We start from the raw sequence: 12,737 nt of genomic DNA, 5'->3' as shown, positions 1-12,737 counted from the left end.
TACTAAGATATGAGTGATACATACATACATTCCTCCGTGGCAACAGGATATTCAAACTCCTTAGAATTTTTGTAAGGACCATGCTGAGATATGAGTGGTACATTTCCTCGGGACGAATTGCGCGCTTATTTTAGGCCTTTATGGTCCACTTTCGAACCCAAGACTTTTCATTTTCTCAGTTGCATTCCTTTTGACTCAATACTATTAAATGAAGTGGTTATGCAAATAACACATTTTGGGCATTTTAAGGCGTTTACAATGGGGAAATAAGCTAAGCAAAGCAATTATTTATGTAGCCCTAATACCGCTGCCATAAAACACGGAGCCATCCAAATTTAGCTACAATTCCTTGCGCTCTGTTCACATTGCTGGCTTGGGTGTTCTTACACTGTTTTCATATGCGAGCCCATTATGCAGGCTGTTCCGCATTAGACATTACGTCATAATTAGAAATAGGCTTTTTGAATTAGAAGAGCGCGTTTTTCGGCATGGCATTGTCAGCGGTGTTGTACATCAGAACACAGCTAATACGTGCTAACGCGCTGGTTAATTGACACTCAATATTCAACTTTTTAACTTTTACTCTTAGGATCCTTAATTATTGAGAGGCGTGTAGCCCACCGTAGGTAATATCCATATCTGTTTTTATAATATTGGAAACTCAGTAACCCCGGGCACTGTGGCCTAACGAATTTTGGCTATTTCGACGAATTGCGTGCACTAAAGAGGTTGCTTTGCCTGCAAGCTTCTCGAAAGCACATGTATTTTGGCGCGATGTAGCCAAAATTTGTTGGGCCACAGCCTCAATGGTAACAGCGTTTTCAAAATTATGAAGACTGTTATACGTATTACTTATGCTGTGTCGCACGCCTAATAATAATGAGCCTAACAGTAATAAATAAAAAGTAAATTATTCAATATGTGTTAACCAGCTTGCTATGTTAGAGCACATCTTAGCTCTATTCTGATGCACTACACCATCGACAATGCTGTACCGAAAACAACGGTCTTCTAAATTAAAAACCCATTTTAAAAATTGTGTAAAGACTAAGATAAAACACTCTGTATAACATTTCCATTTCTGGCCACATTAAAATATGAAAATCACAGTATTTAAATTCTATCTCAGATACTTCGATAGGTCGTCCTGGTCAAAGCATGCATATAATTCATGTCACATCAGCAGTTGCCTCCGCAAATTTGGAATCCGTGCAAAACGGGTTAAAATGGACGAGCTGTGGTTTAAGCTTGTTGGTCTTGTTGCACGGCTAAGGGAAGCTGGGCCGAAAAGATGAACGCCCACACAAGCTAACAGGACCGGCACCGAATTACCAACATTCACCAACAACGAACAACTACTGAACTACCAACAAGAAATCCGGCTTCCTCGAATGGTGCTAATTTTGGCACAGCTCTTGCGGTAAAGTATCAACTTTGCCATTCCGTTATTTTTTAGAAGCGAAAACCTTCATTATGCTTGGTAAAGCAGTCTTCGGGTAGTTCGGGTAGGCAGCACAACGACCTTAAACGACCTTTAGACCAACCAAGGATAGGCTTGTATGACCATATATGGTGCAGTAACGGTGTTGAACCCTTGATCCCTAACCTTGGCCACATGGTCGTGTGGGTGTATATAGAAGGCTGCCGCGAGCGCGCAGCGGAGCTGCCATGGACGAGCCTCGGACGCTTGGCAAGCTAGTGGGCTTGCTTTTCGAGGAATTCCACTGCCAATTTGTTTGGCTCGTTTTATTTAAAACTGCCCTGTTTTTGTTGCTGTTAGTGTTTTCCAGTGTCACGTGGGTCCTGACTAGAATTTAAGCTCTCGCTCCGCTTTGTTATCTTTGTTAGAAGTGTTTTGCTTTTGTTATATTTTACCTTTGACTTCGTGATTCGTTTTGGCTCCTGTTAACTTTTACTTTTGACTTTATATATTGTTTTTGACACTGCTCTGACTAGCGCTTTTATTTTGCCTCTCTTCACCGTCTTCTAGTTTTCCTCTGGTCTCGATTTCGGCTCACAGGGCCTGCTGCGTGTTGAATTCATGAAGTACACGAGCAATACGTTTGATAATGCTGATGGATGGTCTTGGATGTGAAGAATTTTTTTTCGTGTGGTGTTAGTGTTTTCCGGTGTCACGTGGGCTCTGGCTAGCATTTCAGCTGCTCGTTGCTATCAGTGAATCGTTGGTAGTTCGGCGCTCGCTCTGTTAGGTTCTGTATTCGTCCTCATCCGTTCGCGCTGTTGCCAATAGCTGTGTCAAAATGGACACCTACGTTTTGCGGTTTTTTTTTAAACAACGCTTCGTTTATGCAGCGTAAACGTCATGGAAAGACACAGTGTGCTCCAGTGTAGTCGCGTTTTCAAGAACAGTGTAGAAATAGAGGGATATTGAGCGCAACTTCAACTTGGCTCCTATGTTGAATATTCTACCTGCTCCAAGTGGCCAAATGAATCTAGTTTATCATGTTTTGCAATGAGATTGTATGTGATTTGATTCATCTATGTAATCTGCCGAGCTTATTGTTCGTTATGCACCATAGCAAGTTTTCGCGTGTTTCCCAAGACCAAGAGACTGGTAGCTTTGACCGTGAACTAAGGTCAGAGAAATACTTTATGGATGCATGTCCTTAAATATGTGTGTAGAAATGTGCGAACAGCCAACTTTGACAATTATATGTATGTATATTGTTTAACGCTGACAGAGCAAACATCCCTTGAAGACTGAAGAGGAGATGCAAGTATATATGAATTTTAGTGGTTACATAACTGCAAGCGTGTGGGTCCCAAGCAACATAATGGGATGTGCTGGAAATCTAACCTCGACATAGAGCACTGCAAGCAAGAAAGGTCCAAGGTCCCTTGGAAGTATTTCGTTTGAAGAGCAAATGACGCATGTTTAAACATTGGTCCGCCCGCTGGGGCTGCTTCCATGTTTCCGTAATGCGAGCCATACAAAAATGTTCCTTGCTAAATGTTTTTTGGTTTCTTTGAACCTACTCCGAAGGGACTGACGTGAAGTGGTCTGTGAAGACCACCCTAGCTTGTTCAATACAGCCGCCAAAACACAAATAGAGCGAAGCTCGGATACTCACGTGTCTTTTCTGAACTCGAGAGCCATCGCGTAAGTGGACATGTAGTGTGGCAAGTCCTCACTGGCGATGGCGTTCAGTTCTTTCCTAACATCCGTTGCTCTTTGCACACTGCTTCCCTCAGACTCCACCAGGACTCGTACTTTCTCGCTGACTCTGGTGGCCGGCGACTCGCCGATCACGACCACTGACCCCGGGCAGTGAACTGCGAGGCTCACAGGAATGGTCTTCATATCGCTGAGGAAGGACTCTTGCTGGCTCGCCAGGGATGGCATGGGCAACTGCCAACTCATCAGGGCGAGCAAGCCTAATGGCAGCACGACGCAGCCTAACAAGATGCCCCTGCTGCGTACCAGGTGGATTAACCGTTTGATGAACAAGGCGATGAACACGCGAGCCGCTGTTCTTTGCTTGTTGATCGGTGCGATCACAGCGTCGATGTCCTTTTCTGCGATCGGAACAGTTCCACAGCGAGATCATTTCACTGCACCGGATAACGTAGGCAGCCGAGCATTGTGGCGCCCAGCGTCGAAGAGGAAATCTAAGAAAATGACTCGCGGTCATAAAATCTGGACGAACACATTGAGTCCGAAGGGCTACTACCCCAAGCCGCGTGCTGCTCCACAGCCACAATAAGGGCGAGAATTTTAAATATTTCCAACACGTGACGTCAGTTTTTCTCGGATATAAGAACGGACTGCCAGTGTGAGTGTGGGAACCAGTCTGACAGTCGGATTTCGCAGCAAGCACCATGAGTAGAACATCTCAGTCAATATGCTTGCGGAGTCTCTAGCTTTACGTTTTACTTGCTGCTTACCGGTACAAACGCAAAATATACCCAGAGAGTTAGGCATTGATCGCTACTCAAAGCTAAACGATGGTTCAAGATAGAAAAGACCAGGAAAGCTTGGGTTAGCCCTGACATTCGTATAAGGCATAGTTAGATAAGGTAACAGATCAAACAAAATCCAGCGAGCAGCATCGGTCAAAGACCTCCCACTGATGGTTGCTTTTGCGAATAAAATGTTATCAGGATACCCTATGCTCCACATTCCTCGCGCAGGGGCCTTAACTCGACACTTTTAGTTTGAACGCCGGCAGATGGGCAGCGCGTTTATTCCCTAGATTACTTTCACTCCGGCTTTCTCTGATTTGTCTCAATTTTTGTTGCTGTTTTACCTAATTCTTTTCGTTAGTCCTTTGCTTCCACTCAGTTGCAATCACCCATTGCTTGTTTGTTTACCATTGCCATTACGTCGTGTATAGGCCACTTTGTTTCAGGGCAGTCTGGATTTTAATCTAATTTGCTTCCTGGTTTTGCGGTTCACTTTTGTACCCATCCCATTTTGCAACCTGGCTTCGTTGGGCCACCATGGCTTCTCTGAGTAAAAACAACCTATGATCGCGAAATATATTTGTCTGCAGCGTCGCACTGAAAGCTGTTGCGTGATATGCTTTAAAACGCTACTTATATCACCGATATAATTTTGAATTTCTGAAAGAAAAGATCAATAGGGCAAAATACCGTTAAAGCTTAACTCGACTGAATTCAGTGCCTTGATTTGGCTCATTTCGAAAAAAAAAATCCTCAGTAGCTTGCTTTTAGTAACAAAAATATCACGGTTTTTGGAATTTTATTACTGCGATACTATTAGAGGTCCCATTCACGACAAAGGACAGCGGCCATGCGTCCGTGACTAAGCTGCCATTGAGGGTAGGTGGCAAGGCCTTTCACCATATTGTTGGCACCTTGCCCATCATTACATGTGGCAATAAAAAAAGTTGGGACGACTCATAAGTTCCGCCTTAAGGGTATGACGCGATATCTTAGTGGGTTAAGCTTTCCAAGCTGAGTAGTTTTATACCTTTGAACGCATTTTTCATATTTTTCAATTGTATCAATTAAACAATTCATCAATTACGCACTCAAATTTTTTTGTTAGCATCATAAAGCACTGGCATTTCAATCTGACCATTTTGAAACCTTTTGTTCCCCCCTTTTTCAATTTCATTTTTTAATCATTGATTTGATTGATCATGATTTCTTCAACTTATCATCGCCTATCACACACCAATCAGTCAATGACTGGAATCACAGGTTACCATGATACGACTTTTTTTTTACGCAGCGCTCATTATTTCCGACACGCGTTGTCGACTATTACTACGCCAACGGCTTTTCGACCGAACGAGTTGTATGCGCTTTCGTATAAAATAATTCAAATAAATCCAGTTCAGTTCCCCTCGGCCCGCCGCGGTACTGCGTATCAGCTCACTGGCCAAAATGTAGACAGCTTTCCTATGAACTGTGAAAGCTGGGAAACAGCAGCCTCGTTCTTACAGGCCCCACCAGTGGCCGTGTCTGCAACAGCCACCTGCCGGGCCAGTGGCCCATCACTCAACCGCTGCACGCTGCGCCAGTAGTTGTATGAGTACTTCTCACGATCTATGAATACCAAAGCAGCATAGATAATCGGCCCAATATTGGAAATATATTTGCAAAAGACGGTCATAATAAGGGCCAGGGTAAAACCATTCATGTACAATATCGGGCCAGTTGCCTGTGCTGCTTGGGTCTATGAGAGGAAAGGAGTGCTTGCACTGGAGGGATCTCTGAGGCGATAACATTGTACTTGTGAGGGCATATGTTAAGGGGTTTAAGTTTTCGAAGGCACAGTAACTCTCGGAACGGTGGCTCAACGAAATGCAGGCCTTTTGCTCGACTTCAACCACGGCTAAGTGCGGTGACAAAACCGGTGCCTATCAATACACGTCACTCAGCGGCGCTCCTGCCACTCTACATCCTCTCCGGTCCGGGCAAAAACTCCTCGCTGAGGGAAGCAGCATCACGAGGGCGGGGCGAGTAAGAGGAATTGATACCCTTAGGACCTGCAAGCCGTGCCATGCTGCCTCAACACCATTAGGCGTGACATAATGTGCGTGTTGACTTGCACAGCGCTCTCAGATACGCTTGATAGCGACTCATGTCTAAATGGCCTAACTCCTGATACTACTGTTCACATCCCACGTACCGCCACTACATGCGAGGCCAGGACTAAGTTGGTTGACAGCGCTTCATACGCCCTTCTATGAGACACAAGCCGAGGGCGAGTTTTCTTAACAGCCATTGCAGCGATGTGGAAAACGTGGAGGTGGTTCGACTGGCGAAATTTGCAATGTAAAGCATAAATCCGCGAAAGAAAATGGCCATCATTCAGCCATTCGTTCTTTTCATACCATTCTTCTGGGGTCCTGTACTAAAAATGCAGAAAATAGAACCTGTGTTTGGGGAAGCAGATGTAATGTTTCCATCGGCACTCATATTAACGCGACAAAAAAACATGGGCCTCAAACGGCTCTGCACACTTTCTTTTCCACTGTGTGGATAGCGGTTTCCATGTTTACGAGGCGTAAACACATAAAAAAGAGTTTCGTCTTCTTATTCAGTAACTCGCATCGTCCGTATGAGACACCTTTAGCACGCCGTGTATCGTGTGAACGTTACCGGTTCCGCAGTACCGGAAGCCTGCGCGTAGCCGAAGCGCATGCGTATACCGCCTTTACGGTGCCAGATGGCGCCAGGAATCAGGCATCAGTGCGTGCGCACCGAGCAGCAGATTCTCTAGAAAAATTGTGATAGAGATTTCTGCAGGTCCAATAGAAAATTTTACAGGGCCCGTAGGAATATCTATAGGTCTGATAGGGGGTTCTACAGGTCTGATACCTCTCTGCATTTGACCCATAGATATTTGCAATGCCCTCAGGAGCATGCGTATCAGGTACCATACGATTTTTTATTACACTGAATGAAGTTTTATTGGCCAATTGCTCTTAGTGTATGGGTGTATTTGGCTGGTAGGATCTATATATATATATATATATATATATATATATATATATATATATATATATATATATATATATATATATATATATATATATATTTGTCCTATAACACTGCGCGATAGACTGACACTCCTCGAATGTGAAAGTTTTTCACTGGTACAGCGCTTGTTTGTGGACCACCGTCAGATGCCCCGGAAGGATTGAGTACATATATTTGACATTATTAAATTCAATAGTCTGTAAGAGTTAGTTTTGCAGTGTTTGTAGAGCTGGATATAAAAGTCCTCATTGATAAAATCAGGAAACTCCTTATTCTTGCAAAGTTTGCAATTCCTGCACAAAAAATTCACTGTTACTCATGTGAACTTGCATGTCAATCTTGATGCATGATATAAAAAGAGTATCACACTCCATGCTCTTTTCATATCCGGTGGTAATTTAAATTTCCTAAAGAAAATACACAAAACTGCTTTCGTACAAGTGCATGTTGTATGTGACTGCTAGCCAAATGTTTTGTTAGAAATTCATGAGTAAACACCAGCATATTGCAGTAGCTGCGCACATGCTGAGCACCTCGACATTTGGAAATAGAGCCATACATTTGGAAAGAAAAGTGAAATTGGTGCAAACATGCGAGTGCACAAATAGCTCAGTGCAAGTTTACAAACCTCTCAACTGCCTGAACAATACTATCAGAAGCATAGCGTCAACTTACGTGCAGAAAATTAGAAACAAGCACGTTTCAGAGCGCGTCATTCTGCAAGAGGTTTCAGTACTTTTACAAATGCTCGTGACAAGCATCTTATTGGAGGTTAGCTGCTTCATTCTTTACGTGTTGGCAGTGTTGCCACAGAGTTAGAAAATAGTAAACACTAGCCACGAGCTATGTCAAAACAAAATAAATACACTTGAAAACAATTATCTGCCATAGCAGCAGAAGCTACCAGTGCAAACCACCAGCTTCTACACTTCTGTGATTACCTAACCAGCGTGTGAAGGAAACCCATCTGTGAACTGTGAATAATCGCCTTGTGTCCATAGATTCTAGAATAGTGCCCCAGGAAGTTGTTCCGTAGACGCCCTTCTATGAGACACAAGCCGAGAGCGAGTTTTCTTAACCGCCATTCCAGCGATGTGGAAAACGTCAAGGTGGTTCATCTGGGGAAATTTCTGAAGAATGTAAGTTCCTTCCACAAGCAAACTGAACTGCTTGAGCTATCACTCTAGCAAAATACCATCAAGGCATGGTAAGGAATAGTGCAAGATCCACCATTTCCATTCGCTAGCTTTCTAAACTTCAATGTCTGATAAACTGCGAGGCAAGCGAGCAAACCAGTTTGGTAGCCTAATTGACCAAAGCCTGTTGTTCAAATATGCGACAGTTGATTTCGAGCCTATTTGATAATCAGAACCCGAAGACTACAACCACAGAACACAAATTAATTTGGCAACGCCTTCTAGAACGATATGCATGTACTCTGGACATATTCCCCATACTAGGTCATAGCCCTCAAGCTGCGGCAACACAGTTTCATCCATTCAAAGTGCTTTGAGAGTGCCGAGCTTTTCTTCCATCTACCTTCCTACCGTTTGAAGTCCTTTTCACAGCAGGTACACCGTCAGCATCAATAACTTAGTTGTCATCAGTTAAGATGTCATCAGTTATGCTTTCTACAGCGACACTGTCACCCACACTTGGCCAGTTTTCGTCACCTGCAAAAACTACTCCTTCGGTACTTAACTCAAGTTATGCATACATGCATACGTGGACTAATCAACAACAACAAGAGCTTGACCCTATTTATAAATCAGGGCCAAAAATGCGACTCCACTTGAGTGCCCTTCAATTCGAGACCTTGAGAAGCTGCCCAAAACATGTACAGACAGCAAAAACAAAAAAAATTGGCAGTGGCTTAGCTCGACTATGCCAGGATATACATAAAGAGAGGTACGTTGCCCTGGCTGAGCTTGTTGTGGTCACTGCATGTTCAGCAATAAGGTACTTTGGGTGTACACATCTTTTATTCATTTTGCTTGACAGAGACGAAGACTGCCCGATGATCTGTGAAGTAGCTTGCAGCAGTCTCAATTTTTCGATAATGTATTTCGATTCGGTAGAGCCTCATTAGTATACAAGCTCTGTAGTAGTTCCCAATAGCATAGGCTGGACGTAAGCGGCCGAAGCAGAAGTCAAACTTTTCTTTCATACACTGACTAAGACAGTCCTATTTTCTCTTGAAATCACTCAAAGTCACACACAACTGTGAAACCGTGCCGTAGTCTGGTATACACGTGGCAGCCACGTCAATCGTCTGCCACGTAGACTCCTTGGATGATAATACCGCTTTCCAGAAGCCGTACACAGCAGGCTTCACCATTACTCACCGCGATCTAAGGGAGACGTCTGACAGCGGTGATACCTTGTTTCAGGTACGCACAGACTCCAGCGTTCTTATTTGGTTCAAGCCAACTGCCAGGCGACAACCTCAGGATCGGAAGAGTTAATCTTCTCTTGTCTATACCGCCGTTTAGCACCGGCTCGACTCTCCTTCTCTGCATGCACGTAAAACGTTGTGATACAGACGCCCACTACATCTCCGCCTCTTATACGCAATGCTACGCATGCGACGCGGGGTTCGGGTGATAGAGCGGCGTGTGGCGTGGCGGCGACGAAGAACGTGGAGCAGCTGTGGTACAGTGAACTAGAATAGGGGTATTGTGCTCACTGGCCGGGCTTTAGTGAAGCCGCCGCTGTCGCAAAATGGTGGCGGCGCCGTGGCGGCGCTGCTGACGTGTTTACTGTTCCTAGACAGGGAAAGCGGTCCAGGCGTATACGGGATAAAATGCCGTGTTACTGCCAAAAGATCGTGCCTGCGCGGACTAAACTAGTTTGCATCATGTGTGTCGTTCAACATTGGCGGATGAAGGTTTAATAATATTCTAATTCGCGCGAAGGCAGGGCAGAGTCAAGCGCATGGAGTGCAGGTGCACAGCGGCCGCTACTTTGCAAATCCTTGAATTCATCAGCTGAAATAGCGCACTCAACGCCCCACATCGTCCGACCAACGCGAGCATATGCTTTGAGCACAACAGTCCGGCTACGGCGCGTCGCTTTATTCCCAATTTTAAATTAGACAAATATCGCTTCAGATCAAGGCTAATGGCGGCTGTGAAATTTCACACATCCAGGATGCTACATCCTTACTTTGCACGTTCATAGGAGACTAAATAATAATCCAAGCATGCCACTGAATCCCCCAAAGCAAGCACAAAATGAGCACAAGACACAACAATGACCAAAAAACGACTCTCAAGCCCGTCACTGCACCTACTTAAGGGCGGCGACTGCTGGACGGACGAACGGACGGACGAACGGACGGACGGACGGACGGATGGATGGATGGATGGATGGATGGATGGATGGATGGATGGATGGATGGATGGATGGATGGATGGATGGATGGATGGATGGATGGATGGATGGATGGATGGATGCATGGATGGATGGATGGATGGATGGATGGATGGATGGATGGATGGATGGATGGATGGATGGATGGATGGATGGATGGATGGATGGATGGATGGATGGATGGATGGATGGATGGATGGATGGATGGATGGATGGATGGATAAGGCTGAACCCTTGAAATCGGGCGGTGGCTCAAGCCACCTAGCCATGACTTATGAACTTTTACTCTTGTCTTGATTTTAGCCGCCAATCAGATAACCTTCGCTTGGTTACTTCTACCAGCTTAAAATCTACTTTCCCTGCACTGTCCTTAAACCCCAATGCCTTGGATAAATAAGCCCCGCTGCTTTCCACTGCAGGTTGAAGCCCTTTACAGAAAAGTATCAAGTGTTCAGCCGTTTCCTCTTCCTCTCCGCACGCAACGCGCAACGTGTCTATCTCGCGGTACCTGACTCTATACGTCTTAGTCCGCAAAGCTCCCGTCCTGGCCTCAAACAACGAAGAGCCCAGTGCCAATTTCGTCAGCATCCCTGTTTTCCACAGAACTCTCTGCTTGTTTAACCTTTTTCTTAACCGATAATTGCTGATTTTCCCCCTACGGCTGTTCAGATATTTGCTTGTCAATTTTCTAGCTCGCTTTCTCCATTTCGTGTCAACATTCCTTACGTAAAGGTATCTGAAAACTTTCCTAGCCCACTGCTTTTTTTCCATTTTTCTCAGTCGCTCCTAAAATGCTATCTTACTGCCAGCTTCTCTGCTCTCGAACAGCGCCCATCCCATATCACCCTGTACCCTCTGATTTGGTGTATTGCCATGTGCTCCCAAAGCAAGCCTCCCTACGCAGCGTTGTTTAGATTTGTAACCTTGCTTGAACATCTGGTCTCATGCACAGGATCGCATTACCGAAAGTCAGACTAGAAACCACCACCACTTTCCACATTCCTCCTACCACTTCATAGCTATTGTATTGGTGTCCTATTTTTCATGACAGCAGCATTCCTACTAGCTTTGTTCATTACATATTTTTCATGCTCTGCCAGATACTCAGCACCATTATTTATCCACAGCCCAAGATACTTGTACTCATCCACTACTTCTAGTGTGAACTCCTGTATTCTATGCTCGCCGCTCTCATCATTAAATATCATGACCGCAGATTTTTCCTTACTGAACTTGAAACCTAATCTATCTCCCTCTGTACCACATATGTTTATCAACTTCTGGAAATCTTCCTTGTTGTCAGCCATTAGCACTATATCATCCGCGTATATTAGTCCCGGTAATGACTGTTTAATCCATTCTCCTTGCTTAAAAAAGTAACGTTGAAGCCTAGTCCGCTCCTCTCTAGCTTGGTCGCCAACCTTGCAAGTACAACATGAACAAAGGAGACAGAGAACATCCTTGCCTAAGCCCCCGCTGTATCTCTACAGGCGATGATACATTTTCTTCCCATTTTATAAGCAATATATATCTTTTAAAAGATTAATTACTCCATCTTCCGCATCCCATGTGCCCAGTATGTCCAACAAGTACTCTTGAATAACGTTGTCGTAGGCTCCCCTAATACATAGAAATGCTAGCCATAGGGGCCTGTGTTCCTTTACAGTAATCTATATACACTGCGTCAATGAAAAGAGATTGTCCTCCAACCTCCTTGGTTTTTGGAACTCATTTTGTAGCTCCCCTAGCACCCGCTACATCTCCACCCAAGTGTTCGGAGCGGCGGCGGCACCTAGCGGACATGAGGGAAACTATAAAATGTCGACACCGGCGGCTTCACCTCGGCCTATGGAGACGCGGCGCAGTGAGAACACTACCCAATATGCTAGTTCATTGTAGCTGTGGGGTCTCTCTGGTTACCATGGTATCGGCGCATGCGCACAACTGCTCATCCACGTGACGTCACGCTCGTCTTTGAAGGTGGAGTGGGTGCGCGGCCTCTCCCATGTACAGCGAAATGCTCAACTGGTAGCCCAGTGTAGCTCTCGCTACAAAATTTAGGCGCTACGGAACACTACACTAAGCATTTGCAAGTTGTGCTCAAATGCGTACCCGAGTAACGGAACAGCAGCAGAATAAAATATTGGGGCAGTTGGTACTTCCTGTTCCTGTAGTTCTTTTTTCTTGCTATTACCATTTTGAGTGGATGTGTCAATTTTGCTGTCCCTTATTTTATCCCCTCTGCGTTTGCCTTTATAGGCTCTTGGACCTAAAGTAGTTTTTTCCTTTACATGCAGAATGTACTGCGTACTGAACGTACATGTGTCGTTCTATGTACTGAACATACGTGTTTTTTTTTCCTTACATTTTGTTTGAAGTCCTTTTCTGCC

The 12,737-nt window shown here is 44.7% G+C and overlaps 1 protein-coding gene across 1 annotated transcript in view; it reads right to left on the bottom strand.

Annotated features, from left to right (window-relative positions):
- The window catches only part of LOC144103583 (phospholipid-transporting ATPase ABCA3-like), a 56,955-nt gene that overhangs the window by 3,196 nt on the left and 41,022 nt on the right, over nucleotides 1-12,737 (bottom strand). The window contains exon 11 of the mRNA XM_077636260.1: nucleotides 3,093-3,537. Within this exon, the coding sequence (XP_077492386.1) occupies nucleotides 3,093-3,537 (445 nt within the window). The remainder of the gene's footprint in view (nucleotides 1-3,092; nucleotides 3,538-12,737) is intronic.

Source organism: Amblyomma americanum, chromosome 9, assembly GCF_052857255.1.
Source record: "Amblyomma americanum isolate KBUSLIRL-KWMA chromosome 9, ASM5285725v1, whole genome shotgun sequence".
In the NCBI taxonomy this organism is placed as follows: domain Eukaryota; kingdom Metazoa; phylum Arthropoda; class Arachnida; order Ixodida; family Ixodidae; genus Amblyomma; species Amblyomma americanum.
Note: the sequence above shows the minus strand (reverse complement) of the source record. Positions and strands in the feature narration are given on the sequence as shown.